General features: G+C 44.9%; 1 protein-coding gene across 1 annotated transcript; it reads right to left on the minus strand.

Annotated features, from left to right (window-relative positions):
* Positions 1-17,876: 17,876 nt before the first annotated feature.
* On the minus strand, positions 17,877-18,341 carry LOC136526161 (zinc finger A20 and AN1 domain-containing stress-associated protein 12-like). The gene has a single exon (XM_066518923.1). It carries the CDS (start codon positions 18,339-18,341, stop codon positions 17,877-17,879), a length of 465 nt encoding a protein of 154 aa, XP_066375020.1.
* Positions 18,342-19,275: the final 934 nt, after the last annotated feature.

Below are 19,275 nucleotides of genomic sequence, written 5' to 3' on the forward strand. Positions count from 1 at the left end.
GTCACTAGGCTCGCTCACCTCTTGTTGTGCCTCAAGCTGCTCCTCTTCAATAGCTGCTATGCCTCTAATGATCTCATCCTGCTGAGCTGCAGACTCTGGTATATCTGGACGACGGCGAGGCTGACTGGGTGCCTATGGCGTGCTATGCCTGATCCTCTGTGCCATGTTATAAGCAGGAAACTTAGTGGTGGCACCTCTATACTCTACAACCATCTCTGGTGACCTAACTGTCACTGCCTTGAGGATAATGAAAGTGATCCAGTGAGCATAGGGTAGCTGCCTGCGACCCTTGAAGCCCTCAGCTATCATGTCCTCCATCTCAGATAGAAGAAGATCCTAAACATCAAACACTGTCTGCTGCATCAGGGCGTTGAGAAGCCATAGCTGGATACGTGTCAGGCCCTCCCTGTATCCCATCCTGGGAAATAGTGTCATCCTCATAATAGCCTCTAGAACTCGAGCAGTCGGAGTAAGATCACTAGGGTTCCTGCGTGAGCCCTCGCCAAAAGGCTCCTTGAAGCAGTGTCACACAAGATCTGTAGGGGGCACCAAACCACCATGAGGACACCTGGGAGGCTCTATCTGTCCATAACAGACCTCATGTAACTTGACTGGCTGCTCCTATAGCCTTAGTATCTCCCTGACCCTCTGACTTGTTAGTCTATAATCTCTGCCTCGGAATGCAAAGTGAATAAAGTTATAGTGCAGGTCAACAAAGAGAGAAGCATAGAACTGATGAACCCACGATGGAACACATAGTCCTATCCATCCAATCAAATTAGTCAGCCTCGGTAGATATGCAAGGTAGGGGCGAATATGCTCTCCAGCTGCTGCTGCTATAGCCTCAATGCTGTAGACTCTCTAAGATCTGAAGACTGCTCCACAGTTCAGATATGCATTGTATAAATCTTCCTACAGCGGTGTGTAGAATCCCTCAGATGCTCTCTCATCCCTCCTCGAAGGAAACCATACATCAAACTCTACAAACCTTAGCTATTGAACCTGCTTGGCCGTGGCGGCCCTCAAGTCAAGGTGGGTCACTAGAGGCGGACCCTGTGGTCTAGGCGGTGGACGTGATCCCCTCCGCTATGTTGGTGGCCTCGGTGAGACTAGAACACACGTACGACCAGAGCGGCGTAGCTATGGCTGGGGTGCCTGCTCAGTCTCCTTGACCTCCTCGACCAACTCATCCTCCTAAGTCTACTCTATCGGCTCTGCTAGTGGGGGCTGCTGCTGTGGCTCCTGTTGTGACTCCCCCTGAGGCTGAGGATCCACAATGGGAAGACGTCGTCCTACCATCATGATAATCCTAGGTGGACTACCATGAAGACGCTCAATATGCTCAAGTCTGCCCTGCGCCTCTGGTGATAGATGATCTGTAATAACAACTCCACTATGGGTGCCTCCTCTCTTAGCACGCTCTACGGCCTCAGCGACTGTAGCTGCTCTAGCTATCTCTGCATCAAGGTACTTGCGCTTCTTTGATGCAACCTTCTTTGTCGCCTTGCCTTTAGGATTTGTAGGCAGGCGAGGCAGAGGCCTCTGATCATCATCTCCTGGACCACCACCAACATTCTTGGTGCGAGCCATCTGATCTGACTAGAACCACTGCCACTGACAAGATCAACTGTCCACTGACACTTTCAAGGCTTGGCCTTGATCCATACTCGCGAGCTTGGCTCCGAGTTAACTGTCAACTACCACTGACACCTTAACGGCACCGACTCGCTGCACGATGGAATAGTAGGATATACAAATAAATATGATATATCTAATAGATGCAAAAACCTAAGAGAGCAAGCAATGTAGGTATGAAATTGAAGCGACTGGCTTGCTACCTGATGAACCAACGATCCGAGAAGAGAAAAGCATCACGCAGGGGAAACACCAAATCGGCTAGGGTTAGGGTTGAGCGGTGAATTGACAGCCCTGGATGCAATCGAAGTCAAAGCTTTGAAACCAATCTAGATCAAGAGCAAAGCAAAGTGGGTGCTAGGGAATGGCCTTACCGGCGCAGAGCAATGGGTGAGAACTTTGCAGTGAATCTTGGCGGCATGGCAGCACAGCAGGCGCACAGGAGAGGATGGCGGTGGAGCTTTGCGTGGTGGCACGGTGGCGCACGGAAATGGCATGGTGCTAGGGTAGGCGTAACGGAGCTTGCTGCATGGTGGCTCATGGCTGCTAAGGCACGGGAGACGGTGCACGAGCACGGGAGGCGGCGATGTCGGCGGCTGAGAATAGGATGCGATGGATTAGGTTAATGCCGCGACGATGATTTGGTTATAAAGTGGCCCCCCATGTGAGTAGAAAGGGAAATAGATGAGAAGTCCAGAAAACACACGTTTTCGACTGACTAGATGCTCCGGTGGTAGCGACCGAACGCTACCACCTAGCGTCTGGTCGATTCTAGAGAGGTCCAATTCCTCTAGAATCACAACCGAACGTGTCCGGTGGACACCGACCAGACGCAGCCAGAGTCCGGTCAACTTAGCCTTCGTCTTCTTCACACGACTGGACGCTGAGACGTCTTCTGACCGGACGCTGAAAGATAGAGTCTGGTCACTCCTTCGCAGCGAGTTCACCTCCTGTGAACTGACCGGACGCTGGACTTTAGAGTCCGGTGCAGCGTCTAGTCACTCTTTTCTAGCAAATCTTCAATGTTCCTTCATGCTGCCTGTTCTCAATCAAGTCCCAACTTGAATAAGACTCAAATAAACACCAATTGGGACTGATGTGAGTGACCTCTCTCAAACCCTCATATTTTTCAAAATATTTTGCCTTAGGCTAGAATTCTTTTTAAGAAAATAGGCAATAAGAGGGCAAATAGAACAAAATGACAAAACAACATTCATGCATATGCAATACTTATAAGTAAATCTAGTTGCTTGTCAAGTTTGATCCAAGGTTAAACTTCTTCACACGCTTTTCGGTGGTTATCTTAACCATGTTAGACAAGCCCTATATGCATTTCCAAAAATTAATCATGTTGTATATTACAATGAATGCAAGGGACAACACGAGCTCATCTTTTAGTGAAGTTACTAAAATCAAGTACATTGAGCTCATTCCGCAATCTACAAAATGTAGCCTCATCTAGCGGTTTAGTGAAGACATCCGCTAATTGATCTTCGGTTCTTACATCTTCTAGTGATATATCATTTTTAGCAACATGATCTCTTAGAAAGTGATGGCGGATGTCTATGTGCTTGGTGCGAGAGTGTTGAACCGGATTATTTGCAAGTTTTACCGCACTTTCATTGTCGCACAAAAGAGGTACTTTATCTAGAGCTACACCATAGTCTAGCAAAGTTTGTTTCATATAAAGTATTTGTGCACAACAAGCACCCGCAGTAATGTATTCCGCTTCAGCGGTGGACAAAGCCACACTATTTTATTTCTTAGAGGACCAAGACATAAGTGATCTACCAAGCAAATGGCACCCTCCAGATGTGCTTTTTCTATCAACTTTGCAAATGGCATAATCCGAATCGGAATAGCCATCTAATTTAAATATAGCTCCTTTGGGATACCATAGGCCAATGCTTGGTGTGTGCTTAAGATACCTAAGGATTCTTTTTACGGTAATTAAATGTGTTTCCTTAGGATTAGCTTGAAATCTAGCACACATACACACACTAAACATGATGTCGGGCCTAGATGCGGTTAAATATAACAAGCTACCAATCATGGAACGGTAGATAGTTTGATCAACCGGGTTACCTTCCTCATCTAGGTCGAGATATCCATTGGTAGGCATTGGTGTCTTGATTGGCTTACATTCATCCATCTTGAATCTCTTGAGAAGATCTTTTGTGTATTTCTCTTGACAGATGAAGATGCCTTCTTTCATTTGCTTGACTTGAAAACCAAGAAAGAATGTAAGCTCACCAATCATTGATATCTCGAACTCCTTTGACATCAATTCACTAAATTCTTTGCATGAGTCTTCATTTGATGATCCAAAGATGATATCATCAATATATACTTGACAAATGAAGATATGCCCATCAAGCTTCTTGGTGAATAGTGTGGTGTCGACCTTCCTAATGGTGAAGCCCTTCTCAATGAGGAAGTTCCGAAGGTGCTCATACCAAGCTCTTGGGGCTTGCTTAAGCCCATATAGTGCCTTGGACAACCTATAAACATGATTAGGATATCTAGGGTCTTCAAACCCAGGAGATTGATCAACATAGACTAGTTCATTAATAAAGCCATTTAAGAATGCACTTTTCACATCCATTTGATAAAGTTTTATTTCATGATGTGATGCATATGCAAGGAGGATATGGATGGCTTCTAATCTTGCAACCAGGGCAAAGGTCTCTCCAAAATCCAAACCTTCAACTTGAGAAAACCCCTTTGCAACTAGTCTTGCCTTGTTCCTCACAACAACCCCTTGATCATCTTGCTTGTTTCAGAACACCCTTTTGTTCTAATGACTCTTGCACCTTTTGGCTGCTCTTCAAGAGTCCAAACTTCATTGCGAGTGAAGTTGTTCAACTCTTCATGCATGGCATTTATCCAATCCGGATGTTGAAGAGCTTCTTCTACCTTAGTAGGCTCAAAGCAAGAGACAAAAGAGTGATGAGCAATAAATGAAGTAAGTTTTTGAGATCGAGTCATTACACCCTTTGATGGACTCCCTATGATGAGATCTTGTGGATGATCTTGAAGTAGGGGTGTATTTCTTCTATTGACCACTTGAGGGGGAGGTTGTGGAGCATCAACATCTTATGCTTGTACCACCATTTGTTTATAGGAGACATGAGTATCTTTATTTTCTACTCTCCCATTTTTGTCATCATCTTGTGGCACTCTTGATGAAGAAGGTGGGTCAATTACTTGAACATCATCTTTAGGCTTGATGTCTCCAACCGGAATGTTCTTCATAGCCTTCCTCAATGGTTCATCACCTACATCATTAAGATTCTCATGTGCTCCTTGGGAGCCATTAGATTCATCAAATTCCACATCATATGTTTCTTCAACCAAGCCGGTGGCATGATTAATACTCTATATACTTTGGACTTTGATGAGTAACCAACAAGAAAACCAATATCACAACGTCTTTGGAACTTTCCTAGGTGTTGCCGCTTCTTGTAGATGTAGCATTTGCAACCAAACACCCTAAAGAAGGAGACGTCCGGCTTCTTCCCATTGAGCAACTCATAAGGTGTCTTGCCAAGGAACTTTTGAAGTAATAGGCGGTTGGATGCATAGCATGCGGTGTTAATTGCTTCTGTCCATAGAGCTTCGGGGGTGTTGTACTCATCAAGCATTGTTCTAGCAAGAGTGATCAAAGTTCGGTTCTTCCTCTCAACTACACCATTTTGTTGAGGAGTATAAGTTGTGGAGACTTCATATTTGATTCCAACTTCATCACAATAAGCTTCTATGTTTGTGTTGTCAAACTCTTTCCCATTGTCACTTTTTATCTTCTTGAGCTTCACTTCAAATTCATTTTGTGCTCTCTTGGCAAACTTCTTGAAACAAGATGCAACTTCGGATTTGTCATGAAGGAAGAATACCCATGTATACCTTGTATGTTGTTGGTCCAAATAAATCTATGTGAAGGAGTTTTAGCACTCTTGCGGTTGACATGAAAGCTTTTGTTGGATGGGTATTTGCAACTTGCTTGCCGGCTTGACATGCACTACAAAGCTTGTTCTTCTCAAACTTCACATCCTTCAACCCTCTCACCAAATCATTCTTCATAAGCTTCTTGAGTGAGCTCATCCCAACATGAGCAAGTCTTCTATGCCATAGCTACCCAAGTGTTGTTTTGGTGAATAGGCATGTCCTCAAGTTTGCATCTTCGGAGGTGAAGTCCACTAGATATAGGTTGTTGTATCTAAACCCTTTGAATATCACTTGATCATCATCCTTCTTGGATACAACAACATCCTTCTCGGTAAACAAGCATTGGAAGCCAAGATCACACAATTGTCCAACGGATAGCAAGTTGAAACTCAATGAAGCAACATATAGCACATTTGAGATGGAATGATCATTTGATATAGCCACTTTGCCTAATCCTTTGACCTTGCCCTTTGAGTTATCTACAAATATGATTCTTTCTTGCCCATCTACTTCTTCATCTAGTGAGGTGAACATACGAGGATCACCGGTTATATGTTGTGTGCAACCACTATCAATAACCCAATAACTTCCACCGGTCTTGTAGTTCACCAACACACAAGAGATCAAGCTTTAGGAACCCAAACTTGTTGAGGGCCCTTCACCTTCTCAACAAGTGACTTAGCAACCTAAATTTTCTTAGGCCTATTTTTATTGGGAGTCATAAGAACATCACTTTCATCTTTCCACTAGAATCCTTTCTAAGCATGTAGTGAGCATTGAAGGCAAAGGGTCTAGCATGCTTGGGCAAGGGTTGTGGCGGTGGAGTTTGGCACTCATGAGCAAAGTGGCCTTCTTGTCCACACTCAAAACATCTCTTTGGCTTTGGATTTGGCTTTGATTGTTGTTGTTGAACTTGAGCCTTCTTCTTCTCTACATTTGCCACATATCCAATGCCACTTCTGTCCATCTTCATGATGGTGTTCATTAAGAGCTCACTTTGAAGGTGCTTGCCTCTTGTGAACTTGCTCAATCCAATCTTGAGATGCTCTTTTTCCAACTTGAGCTTTTTGTTCTCTTCCTTGAGTGTATCACTACTTTTATCTTCCTTAAGTGCAACCTTGTTCCTCTCTTCCTTGAGCTTCTTGTTTTCTTCTTTTAGCTTCTCATTCTCAAGGACCAAGTTGCCATCATGATCAAGAGTTTCTAGCACAATGGTGTTGTGGGTTTTGAACTCTTCAAACTCTTTCTTTAGCTTTTCATTGTCATGCTTGAGCTTGACATACTCATCATAGTCATTGCACTCAACCACTTGCTTGCCTTTGCCACTAGATCCTTGCTCAATGCTCTCATCAATTAGATCATCACATGATGTAGCTATATCAATTTTAACAACATCATTAGTGGCATCATGTGGCTCATTGGGTAAAAATTCTTGAGCAATAACAAGGGTATCATGATTAACTTTAAGAGTAGTGTATTCATCTTTTAGCTTGTTATGGCTAGTGATGAGCTCTTTGTGCACCCACTCAAGTTTATCATGTTTATCTTTGAGCCCTTTCTTAGAAGATTTGAGCTCCTTGAGTTTGGATGACATAGCATCATTTGCTTCTCTAAGCTCAACACTAGCCTTTTTGGCTATCTCACATTTAGCTAAAAGAGAATCATTCTTAATTTCAAGCTTTTCATTTTTAGCTCTAGTCTTTATGATGATCTTAATATATTTCTTTAGTAGTTTAGCAAGATCATCATAAGTAGGTGACTCATATTCATCATCGCTATCACTATCACTATTATCATTATGAGCATGATCATCACCACTACTATCATCATCATGTGATACCTTTCGTTCACCTTTGGCCATAAAGCATAGGTGTGTAGAAGATGATGGCAGTGGTGGCGGTGAAGATGATGAGTCAATAGCAATGGTGGCCACCTTCTCGTTGTCACTTTCATCATTGGATGATCCACAAGATCAATCAATGTCCGTGAGCCAATCACCGACGATATAAGCCTTTCCACTCTTCTTCTTCTTGTGGAAGTCCTTCTTACCATCTCTCTTCTTGTATGGCTTGTTCTTTTTCTTCTCATCTTCATCTTCATTGCTTGAGTCATCTTTCTTGCCCTTGTTCTTGTTCTTGAACTTGTCTTTCCTAGACTTTGTGCATTGGTGAGCTAGATGACCAAGTTCACCACAATTGTAGCAATCCATCTCGGAGATTAGCTTTCTTCTTGAGCTTGTGAAGAACTTCTTCTTGCCATCGAACTTGATGCCACTCTTGTTGAGCTTCTTAAGCATCTTAGCGGTCTTCTTCACCATGAGAGCAAGGCTTTCATCATCAACTTCATCTTCACTTGAGCTTTCATACTCAAGTCTTGCCTTGCCCTTCTCTTGGCTAGCTTTGAATGCTAAGTCCTTATCTTTCTTCTTGGTAGAGGATGAGCCATCTTGTGGCGTGATGTGCATGTACATTTCATGAGCATTGATCTCCCCCAAGATTTGTGTCGGTGTAGCGCGGAAAGATCACCTTGATGTAGCACGGTCACAATATGTCCATATTTGTCAATGGGGAGGACACTCAAGATCTTTCTTACAACATTGGATGGTTGTATTTGAGTGAGTCCAAGCCCATTGACTTCCTCTACAAGAACATTCGAACCTGAATACATTTCATTAGCACTTTCCTTAGGAAGCATTTCAAAAGAGTTAAGCTTTTTCATGACAAGATGATAGCGTTCCTCACGCTCACTCTTGGTTCCCTCATGGAGCGCACAAATGTCCAACCATAGTGCATGGGCATCTTTATGGTTCCTCACCTGATTAAACACATCTTTGCAAAGGCCTCTAAAGATGGTGTTTTGAGCCTTTGCATTCCACTTCTCGTAATTAACCTCATTGCCTTGTAGGTTAGTAGCATCCCAAGGTTTTGGAAGGCCTTGTGAGGTGGCTCTAAGTATACCAACATCTAGAGCCTCTAGATACGCCTCCATGCAAATTTTCCAATACGGAAAGTCATCTCCCTCAAAGATAGGAGGAGGTTCATTCCTGTGAGACATCTTGCTCTAGGCAGTTAAGCCTAAATACGTGAGCACAAGGCTCTGATACCAATTGAAAGGATCAAGATGCCCAAGAGGGGGTGAATTAGGCTAATTCTAAATTTCTTTGCAATAAATAAATCCTATGGATAGCCCAATTAACCCCTTGTGCCTAGAAAGTGTTCCTAATTGTTCTACCACACAAAAGACTTGCAACCTAAGTTCCAATCCTACTCTAGCATGGCAATTCTAAGAATGTAATGACATGAAATGAATTGCTCAAAGTAAATGGAGAGGAACGAATGTGGCGATGTTTTGCTGAGGTATCGGAGAGTCGCCACTCCCCACTAGTCCTCGTTGGAGCAAACGCACAAGGGTGTAACTCCCCCTTGATCCGCGCAAGGATCAAGTGCTCTCTACGGGTTGATTCTTCGACACTCCGTCACGGTGAATCACCCACAACCGCTCACAACTTGAGTTGGGTCACCCACAAGCTCCGTCGGGTGATCACCAAACTCCCAATCATCACCAAGCCATCTAGGTGATGGCGATCACCAAGAGTAACAAGCATGAACTCTCACTTAACCACGACAAGCCTAATGAGAAGGTGGATGCACACTTTGCTACTCTTGATCTTCACTAATGAGGTCTCTCTTTGGATTCTCACATCTCAATCACCTCACTAGGACCTTGCTCTTTTTAGCACTCTCTAAGGTGTTTCTTAGCTGTTGGAATGAGCAAAAGTACCTCCACACATGAGTGGAGGTGGTATTTATAACATGGGCTAAAAAATGAACCGTTATGTGCCTCTGCGGGGTGACCGGACGCTCCGGTCATGTTTACCGGATGCTCTGGTCAGTACACCCCAAACTCTAGGGTTTACAGTGTGATCGGTCGCTGCTAGCGTCTAGTCACGATTTACCCTCTCTGGAACCTTACTGGAAACGACCAGACGTTGGCTCTCAGCGTCTGGTCACTTGACCTTCCAGCGTCCGGTCACACCGAACGATTTCACCTCAGTCAAATGAACTAACCGGACTCTACGCCAGCGTCTAGTCACACCGAAGCCAGTGTCCGATTAGTATTTGACCTTACATTCACTTCTAACTCTCGATCATACATGAATGAAGTTTGCTCCATTGGATCTTAGGCATATGTAGGAGCTACCTAGCGCTAGTTTTAACAAGTGTGCACCACACCTAACTCACTAGACTCACCTAGGTCAAGCTACCCATCCATACCCTCCTTAATAGTATGGCCAAAGGAAAAACAAAGTCCTAAACTACTCTAAGTGTCTCTCCAACTCCAATCGACACTTAGAACCAGTCATCCTTAACCTTGTCGTCCATCCTTTGAAAACCGAAACGATTTCCATCGTAGGGGCATGACCATCTTGATTGCCCAATCGAACTCCATTACCATGACCTAACTCAATTGCCTCTACAAAATACACGTTAGTCATAGTAATCTTGTATTGTCATTAATCACTGAAACCCAACTAGGGGCCTAGATGCTTTCACGGTCGATCACCTTCCAGCGTCCGATCACCTCTGTGAGCTCGTTTCTTCGCGATCTTGCGTCCGGCTTGGTTCCTATCTTCATGCTTGGACTTTGCTTGATATCTTGGGTCTTTTCTTGTGCTCTAGGGTCTCGCTTATGGTGTTGATCATCGGATCATCACGTCGCCTTCATCCAAGTCACGTCTTGCAACCTATTAAACTATAAAACAATCACTTACAAATTCATTAGTCCAATTTGGTTGTGTTGGTCATCAAACATCAACATCCAAAGTAAATGGGCCTAGGGTCCATTTTCCTTACAATCTTTCCCTTTTTGGTGATTGATGACAACACGACCAAAGCAAGCAAATAATAAAAATTTGCAATTTAAAAACTATCTACTTGCTAGGATGCAATGCATAAGGGCAAGGTTATATGATGCTAAAAGATACCACTTGAAAACTTATCTTGCCCTTACAAATGTCCCCATGTGGTATTATGGATTTAAGCCTTGCTTTTTATCCTACAAATTCTCCCCATTACATAGACTAATCTATAATCCACTGTCCTCCCTTTCTCGGACCATTACCACTTGTAAATTATTATGATCTTGCTTTTGGTCCTACAAATTAATGCTTGCTTTTGGTCCTTTAAATTCCCCCCTTTGGAATCAAACACCGAAAAGGAAGACAATAGTAGCACAAGGGAGGGTCAAACTTTGTGATTCTTTGTATGTGGAGTGGAATAGATCACAAAATTTGACTCACATTATATAGACTGAGCTCCCCCTAAATATATGCATACATATGGTAGAAGGCAAATCATATGCATAATTGGCAAATTATTGCTTAAAGGAATTTAATCTATATAATGCATGGAGAAAGCATATAAATATCAAAATGAAATCAACATGATGATATTGGTTTAGAAATACCACATGTGGAAACCAATTTGATTTCTACCACTTGCAATATGTGGTGTATACTTGAAGTATGATGCTTAACTTCGGGGACTCCATTTTCCTTGCAATGAGACTACTACACACATGATAAGCTTGAAAAGGTGTTAGTCTCAAAGCATCCAACTTGTAGAGTAACCTCTCCCTAAATTTGTGCACATAAATATGGAATGCTCGTAGAAGACATGCCCATTGATTTTAGAATCAACTATACCACTTGAAATATGACATCACATGAATGTGAGATTCATTTTCGAAGGTGATATTCGGGAGAAATTATCTACAATTTGGACTTTGGCACATATTAGATGAACAATTGTAAGACAATCTATGTGTCGTGCTCCTAAACAATTTAACCCATGTAGGTTTGCTCCAAGAGTTAAGAATGAAACTGAGCAAGCCTACCATATGATTTACCTAGTGTATGCATGAAAAAATATTAAACATACAAATGCAAACCTAGGCATAAAAAGTAACTAGATGCTTAAAAATACCACATGTAGGAAATTAAATCTAGTTACCTAACATGGGAAGGGGATTTTGGGTCTTAGTATTCACTAACCCACTTGGCAATGACTTTATCCATAATGATGCACCCCACGAAATACATCCATAATTTGTCAAGTCTCCAAATTCTCCAAAGTTCATCGAACTTCTCACTTCCCTTTCGGAATCCAAATCTTCTTGGTGCTCTTCATGTTGGAAATGATCTCCTTTGGCACCCAAAAGCGTTTGGCCCCATTGTTGGCTTGCTTGTTCACCTTGATGGCCACCACCTTATCATTTTTTTCTTCTTCAAGAGATAAGGTGTGGAGGCCTTCTTATCCACCTTGTTGGTGTAAGTGTTGGAGAGCTTGCTTGTTTTCTTTTTCTCTTTCTTCTTAGCTCCTTCTCCATTCTTCACCTTTCACTCATAGAACTTGTGACCTTTCTTGTGGCATACGTAGCAAACCATAGTTTGTCCTTCATCAAGCTTCTTCACTCCCTTGACGGTGTTATCTTGATGAAGTTGGCCTTGCTTCGCCTTGCCTTTCACTTAAGTCAAGTCCTTGGTGAGGCAAGCTACTTCTTGCTTGAGTTGCTCATTCTTCTTTGCAACCTCTTGTGTGCATGTATCTATAACAACTTTCTCAACACAAACTTGGTTGCACAAGGGTGAGTCTAAACATAAATCATTACAAGAAGTAGAGGCATCTTTTTTAGACATGTTAAAGATAGAACTTTTTTTAGATGCCTTGGTGGGGGTTGTACCAATGGCTTCAAGATTAGCAACTTTATCGGTTAGCTCATCACAATGTTTGCACATGGTTTCTATTTTAGCAAGCAAACTGTTATAAGCATCTTGTGAGCTAGCTAACTTTTATTTTAATTTTTTATTTTTCTTTACAAGTTGCTCATCATTGATTGTGCATGCATTTGTTGTTGCACTAGACTCAAGTTGCTCAATTTTAGTAGATAGTTCAATATTGAGATTAGCAAATGTCTCATATTGTTCAAGCAAAGTTTTATATGCTTCTTGTGAACTATCTAGCTTTTCTTTTAATTTTTCGAGCTTCTTTTGTTGACTAGTACAAACTTTAGCATAATTAAGATTTTGTTGCACATTTTCATCATAAGAAGGCATTTCATCATCACTATCACTCTCACTAGAGGATGAGATTTCGTTATCTCGTGCCATAAGGCACACACGAGAAGAGCTTGATGATGAGTGCTTGCGGCCTCGTCTCTTGTGATGGTGTTCTTCACTTGAAGAATCATCCCATGACCTTATTGATGTGAGGGCTTGGCTCTTACACGCCTTCTTCTTTGTCTTGGGTGTGGGCTTATTTGGACAAACTTCCATAAAGTGCCCCAACTCATCGCATCCATAGCATCATCTCTTTCTTTGCTCATTTTTTTGATTGATGACGATGATATCTTGAATTTGGATGGGCACACCCTTGACATTGAGCCTTTGGATCATCTTCTCCACCTTATTGATAAGTTTGATTGATTCTTCATCAAGGTCGGAGGTGGAGGAGGAAGATTGATCATCATCACTTGAATCTTCATCATCATCATCATCCTCATCTTCTTCTTCATCTTCACTTGAGAAGCTTGAACTTGAGCTTGTCTCAACTTGCTTGCCCTTTATCTTCTTTTTCACACTACATGTGAGAGCTTTGCCTTTGCTTGATGAAGAGGCTTCTTTTTTACCTATCTTGCGTGACATTTCAAATGCCACTATCTTGCCAATGACTATGACTGGGGTCATGGTGCTCAAGTCCTCCATGTTGTGAAGGATGGTAATGATGCTTGCATATTTCCTTTGTGGTAGCATGGAGATGGTCTTCCTCATGATGTCCGCATCATCTAGCTTTGTTAATCCTATTGAATAGAGCTCATTGATAATTAGATTCAAACGAGAATACATATCATGACCAAGCTCATCATCATTCATTTCAAAGGAATCATAATTTTGTTTAGCTAGACAATGTTTTTACTCATGGACATTAGATGTGCCGTCATGGAGATCTTAAAGTTTTAACCAAATTTCATGTGCCGTATTTAAAGTGAACACTTGGTTAAACACATCCATGCTAAAAGATTCAAATAAGCAATTTTTAGCTCTAGCATTTAAATGCATTTCCTTTTCTTCACTCTTTGTGGGTTTATCAGAATTCTTAATGGGTTTCATCCCGTCATGAGTGACTCTCCAAACACCCCAAATCTACCGCCTCAAGATGATAAGCCATTCTAGCTTTATAGTAAGGCAAGTTAGTGTCATCAAAATGTGGAGGCCTAGAGGTATCCATCCCAACCACTCTAAATAGCGTCGGCTCAACGGTGGTTAAGCCAAAGGTCCAAATTGAGCCAACCAGCTCTGATACCACTTGAAGGGGACTGTGACGCCTAAGAGGGGAGTGAATTAGGCAACTTAAAATTATGATTCTAAACTATGGCCTCTAATTCCAACCTTAGCAAAACATATGCAAAAGATAAACTATCTAAATGTGCAACTACGATTTTTGCTAGTGTGTTGCTATCTCTACCATAAAAATGAGTAATATAAACAATGTAAATGCAGAAGCTAACAAGCAAGGTAGAGATATGCAAACTCTCATCGACGACTCTAGTATTTTTATCGAGGTATCGAGAAGCGCGCAATCTTCCCCCTAGTCCTTGTTGGAGCCCCTCACAAGGAATCCCTCGCAAGGGCCAAGCTCCTGGTCGGGTAACTCCGTAGATAGCCTCGGGCCTTCCCTACGCGTAAGTGGGTCTCCGACGTGCCTTCCGGTAAGCCTCTCCTGGATGCTGCCCACCATCTTCACTTTCAAGCTTCCGACCAAAATGTCGTAGGACTTGTTCCCGGCAATCACACCACAAACGTGGTTGGTGTGATCTCGTAAGACTACAAGCCCCTCCGATATACAATAATGGTGCATGCAAGCACCAAGTGGTAAGAGGTATGCAAACCTCACTAAGCACCAGGCCTAAACCTACAATAAGCGCATAAGCAGTGGTCTCATCAATCTAAGCACTTCGCAAAGCACCTACGCTAATCACCTAATAAATTACTAAGCACTATGCAAGTGGAGATCATTAAAATGGTATATCAACACCCTTGGTATGTTTTCTTAGCTCCACACTTGTCAAATGGCCGGTTGGGGGGTCCATTTATAAGCCCCACTGAGAAAGTAGCCGTTGGGGACGAAATCTCACTTTTCTGCTACTGACCGGATGCTCAGGTCGTCCTGATCGGATACGTTCAGTCGTCCCAATAGTTAGAGCCGCGATCTACTGATCGGACGCTGTCAGCGTCCGGTCACATGCCACCGGACGCGTTCGGTCACAATTTTGCCGCTCTGGAACCTTTGTATACTCGATCGGACGCTACAGTCTTGCGTCCCGTCGATTTGCCGCCAGCGTCTGGTCAGTACTAGATGTGTTGCCGGTGATGATGAACAGTACCATCGGTGCGTCTAGTCACTTTACTGTTCAGCATCCGGTCGCTGCTGCTGACGCCTGTTGTAGCCGAGTCACTGATCGGAGCGTCTAGTCGATCACCTTTCAGTGTCCGGTCACCTCTATGAGCTTGTTTCTTCGCGATCTTGCATCTGGCTTGGTTTCTATCTTCATGCTTGGACTTTGCTTGATATCTTGAGTCTTCTCTTGTGCGTCTAGGGTCTTGCTTATGGTGTTGATCATTGGATCATCATGTTGCCTTCGTCCAAGTCACGTCTTAGACTCTATTGAACTACAAAATAATCATTTGCAAATTTATTAATCTAATTTGGTTTTGTTGGTCATCAAACATCAAAATTCAAAGTAAATGGGCCTAGGGTCCATTTTCCTTACAGCTGGTAGGGTCGAGCTCCCCCATGGCGCACCTCCCCTTCTTCTTCCCCATGTTCGGCGGCGCACCTCCCCTTCTTCTTTCCCATGGCCGGCGGTGCACCTCCCCTTCTTCCCCATGGTCGGCGACACGAGCTTCTTTTTTGTTCCCCATGGCCGGTGGCCCCACGCCCAGTGGCACGGCACACCACCACACCCGTTGGGGCTAGGCCCAGGGCCGTGGCCACCTCTGCCTTCGCGCCCAAGCTCGTCATGGCCGAGGTTAGGGCCGCCTTCGCGCCGTTGGTTGTCGCAGCCGGGGCCGGGGCCGCCTCCACCTCCCCCTGTGCGCTCGAAGCCGAGGCCGGGGCCGGGGCCCCCTCCGCCTCCACCTGCGCGTGCCCATGGCTGGGGCCAAGGCCACCTCCACCTCTGCGCTCGAGGCCGTCGTGCGAGCGATGGGGATTGGGGAAGAAGACAGTGAAATCCTGGAGGTGTACATCCAAACATGAAATGGTATTTGATGTGTCACTCGATTCCAGCTAGCAAATTCATCTACATCCAAACAATATATTTGGTATTTAGTCCATTTCCAATACTAGTCTGATTTGGTAATGGTACCAATTTAATTCTAGAGTCTTCAATATCTACATCCAAACGGACCCTTAGGCAACAAGATTCTACGCCATGCATTCTTTTCAAAGTTGCTACAAATATTTTAATCAAGACGGCAAAAATAAGGCTAAATTAAAGGAGTTATTCCTCACCTTGTGGATGGTAGATCGTCGATTTTGCAATATACAAATCATAGAATCATATGACCATGATTTGGAGCAAGATAAAAATATGAAATTTATCGCTCAATGTTTTTGAAAGATTGATTTCCAGAAGAGTGATTTTTTTGTTGTTGTGGTGATGCTAAGCATTGCGAGCATTATAATATGTATACTTAAATCTTTGCCTATTAAATTGGGTTATTATGCCAAATCTTGCATTTAGCACTGTACACCATCGGAAACTCCACAGTGCAGATGGCGTGATATGTCACACGGGGTCGGCTGGTGCCACTGAATTAAATCCTTATAAGGCCTACCCATATTTGTGATGTCGAATTTTTGAAATCACGACACAAAGGTCTCCACTGCGCGCTCCCGCTCGCTTCCTCTCCATTGCGCCTCTCTCTACCGTGCCTCCCGCTTGCCTTCTCCACCGGAGCGGCGAGCTCTGCGCCACTGAGACATTGCTGCTGGACAGCGTGACGCGTGACTACCCTCTCCCAGTCGCGCAGCCGTTGCCTCTCTACAGAGCCTTCATTCTCCCAAACACTAAGGAGATGTTGTGCTGAAAGTACGTATTGTAAATATATATTTCAAGTGTTTAAGATGTTTTAGAAGTGTGTTGCAAGTGTTTTATACGAATGTTGTAAAAGTGGATTGGGGATGTTGCATATGTTATAATAGTTGTACACGTATGTTCCAAGTATCTGTTCCCAATGTTTCATATATGTTTTCAGATGTACGTTGCAAATGTGTTTATCTGGATATTGCATATGTGTTCACATATATGTTGTAAGTGTTTATCTGGATGTTGGGTTTGTTTGCAATGGTTTTCAAGCGTTTTTCAGGTGTTTGTTTCAAGTGTTTTATAAGTATGTTTCAAGTGTTTCATTTATCTTCGTATGCATGTTGCAACCGTTACATCTAAATGCTTTAAAAGTAGATCAACTGTTGCACATGTTGTAATGTTACCCGCCTGTTGTAGTTTCTAGAAGCGGCGCGAGGGGTCGGATGGGGCGCAGACGCTGCGACGGGTCAGGTTGGGCAAAGACACCTCGTCGGGCTAGCGCAAGGGCGAGACACGGGCGTCGGGACGTGCGCGTCCGTCTAAATGTGCGGACCTATGTAAAAAGATTTATTGAATGCTAGGGAGAATTGTTCAGGACGTGGGAACTTCAAAATAAAGGATGGCTTCGTAATCAGATTCAGAAATCTGGATCGGATCTAATTTTTGAACTCACATCGCCAGCGACCACACGTGACGTCATGCTCCTCTTCCCTGGCAATGGCGCGTCGGCGCCTACTCGGGCAATGCCCCTTCCTCCTCTTTCGCCGAGTGTCGCACTGTGCTGCCTCCTCTCGGCACCGGCGGTCGCCGCCAGGTGCTGCACCCTGCCCTCCCCTCCATCGCGGGTGGACGCGCCATGCCTGATGCCCCCACGCCGGCAACGGCTCCCTCCCTCCCCACTGCGTGTACGGTCGGAGGCCACGAAAAAGAATGTGGAAAGCGGTGATCGAAGCAAGTTACGGGAGCAAAGAAAGAGAAGGGCGAGGGAGACGAGGGTTGGCTTTGGCTCCTGCCGAGCGTGGATCGAGCTGAGGTCTCGCCAGATTGCTAGACGCGTCGACTTTTTTTCTCCCTTCCACGTAGGATGCAAGCTGATGTGTGGCAGAGAGCTAATATGGCTCTGTTGGGCTTTTGGGGTGTGGCGTTGCTTATCGATTCGCTCCTGCCTCCCGGGCAAACCCCCTGCAGTCGAAGCTGCAGCCGTGCGAGTCCGCGTGGCGGTGCGCCGAGCAGAACGTGCCGCCGCACCGGCACGCGAACCCAAGCAGGCCCACCTTCTTCGGGCACGCGGCGCACCTGTTGGCCTTGGGCCTCGGCACCGCGTTCTGGTTCTCCGCCGGTGGCGTACCAGTAGCAGCCGCAGCGAAAGCGAAAGGGCAAGTGGCATGTCGACCGGTGCTACTCCTGCCCGCGCCGAGGCCGCCTGTCCTGTAGTAGTACTCCAGCGTGCACCTGGCGCAGAGGTCCCTCGTCTCCGCGGTCCCAAACATCAGGATCCAGCCGCGGCCCAGCGCCGCCCGCGGCAGGGGCGCCGAGCAGCCTCCGCATTGGGCCGCCGCCGCAGCTTCTCCTCCACCACCGGCTGGCGCCGTCGTCGCGGAGGATGGATACATAGCGCTGGTCTGGTCTGATCGAGCTCGTGCAAGTGCAATTGCTTCTTGCTTGGGAAATCGGAGACGTGCGTGAGAGGAGGATGTGGATTGATGTATAGCAGCGTCCGCGCGCGGCTACGCGATCGGGAACGCAGACACCGAACATCAAGCGGGATCAGGATCGGAGTCGTCGCCGGGTCGGAATCGACCCCGTCCGTACCGCCAAGGAACCCATTGCAGTTCTGCTGTCCGACTCCGAGCGTGCTTTCCGCATGACGAGAAAAACCAGTGCTTCCATACTGTTTCATTCAGCTTTTATTACTTCTCAGTTTTGTAGTTTCAGCTAAAAAAATGGAGACGCCAATAAGCACAAGTTTTGTTTTATTTTTCCAATTGCTCGGTAGGCGTTTTAACCGGATGTCATCCGTGGCGAATTAAAATAAAGTCTGTAAATTTACGGTAAGATACGGTTAAGACCCAAGACAAACCCATGTCCCACACGGTAAAGCTCGGAACCGGACGACGGACGCTTTGCTGGGCGCGATGCCAATCCACGCTCCTTCGTTTTTTTAAAAAAAAACTCATTCACTCATTTCTATTTACTTTGCTCTTTCTATCGCTCTTATCCGCTCGCCTGTCTTCGAGCGCATGGCCACTGGCCCTCCCAGGTGCTGCGTGCGTCCGCCTCCAAGGCGCGCGGTCGGCTTCGAGTCGGGTGCTCGGCTGCTGACCCTGTCAGGCACGGTGCGTGGCTGCCCTCTCCAAGTCACATGGCTACGGCCTCCCCGCTGCTCGTGCGGCCGATGCCTCATTTCCGCGATATGCAGCCCACTGCCGCCGGGCCGCTGCCTCCGGTGAACACCACACATCGACGAGCCTCTATTCTGTCGAGCAGCCAGAAGATGTTATGTTGAAAACATATGTTGCAAGATGATGTTTCAATTGTTTCAGATGT

Source organism: Miscanthus floridulus, chromosome 19, assembly GCF_019320115.1.
Source record: "Miscanthus floridulus cultivar M001 chromosome 19, ASM1932011v1, whole genome shotgun sequence".
Taxonomy (NCBI): domain Eukaryota; kingdom Viridiplantae; phylum Streptophyta; class Magnoliopsida; order Poales; family Poaceae; genus Miscanthus; species Miscanthus floridulus.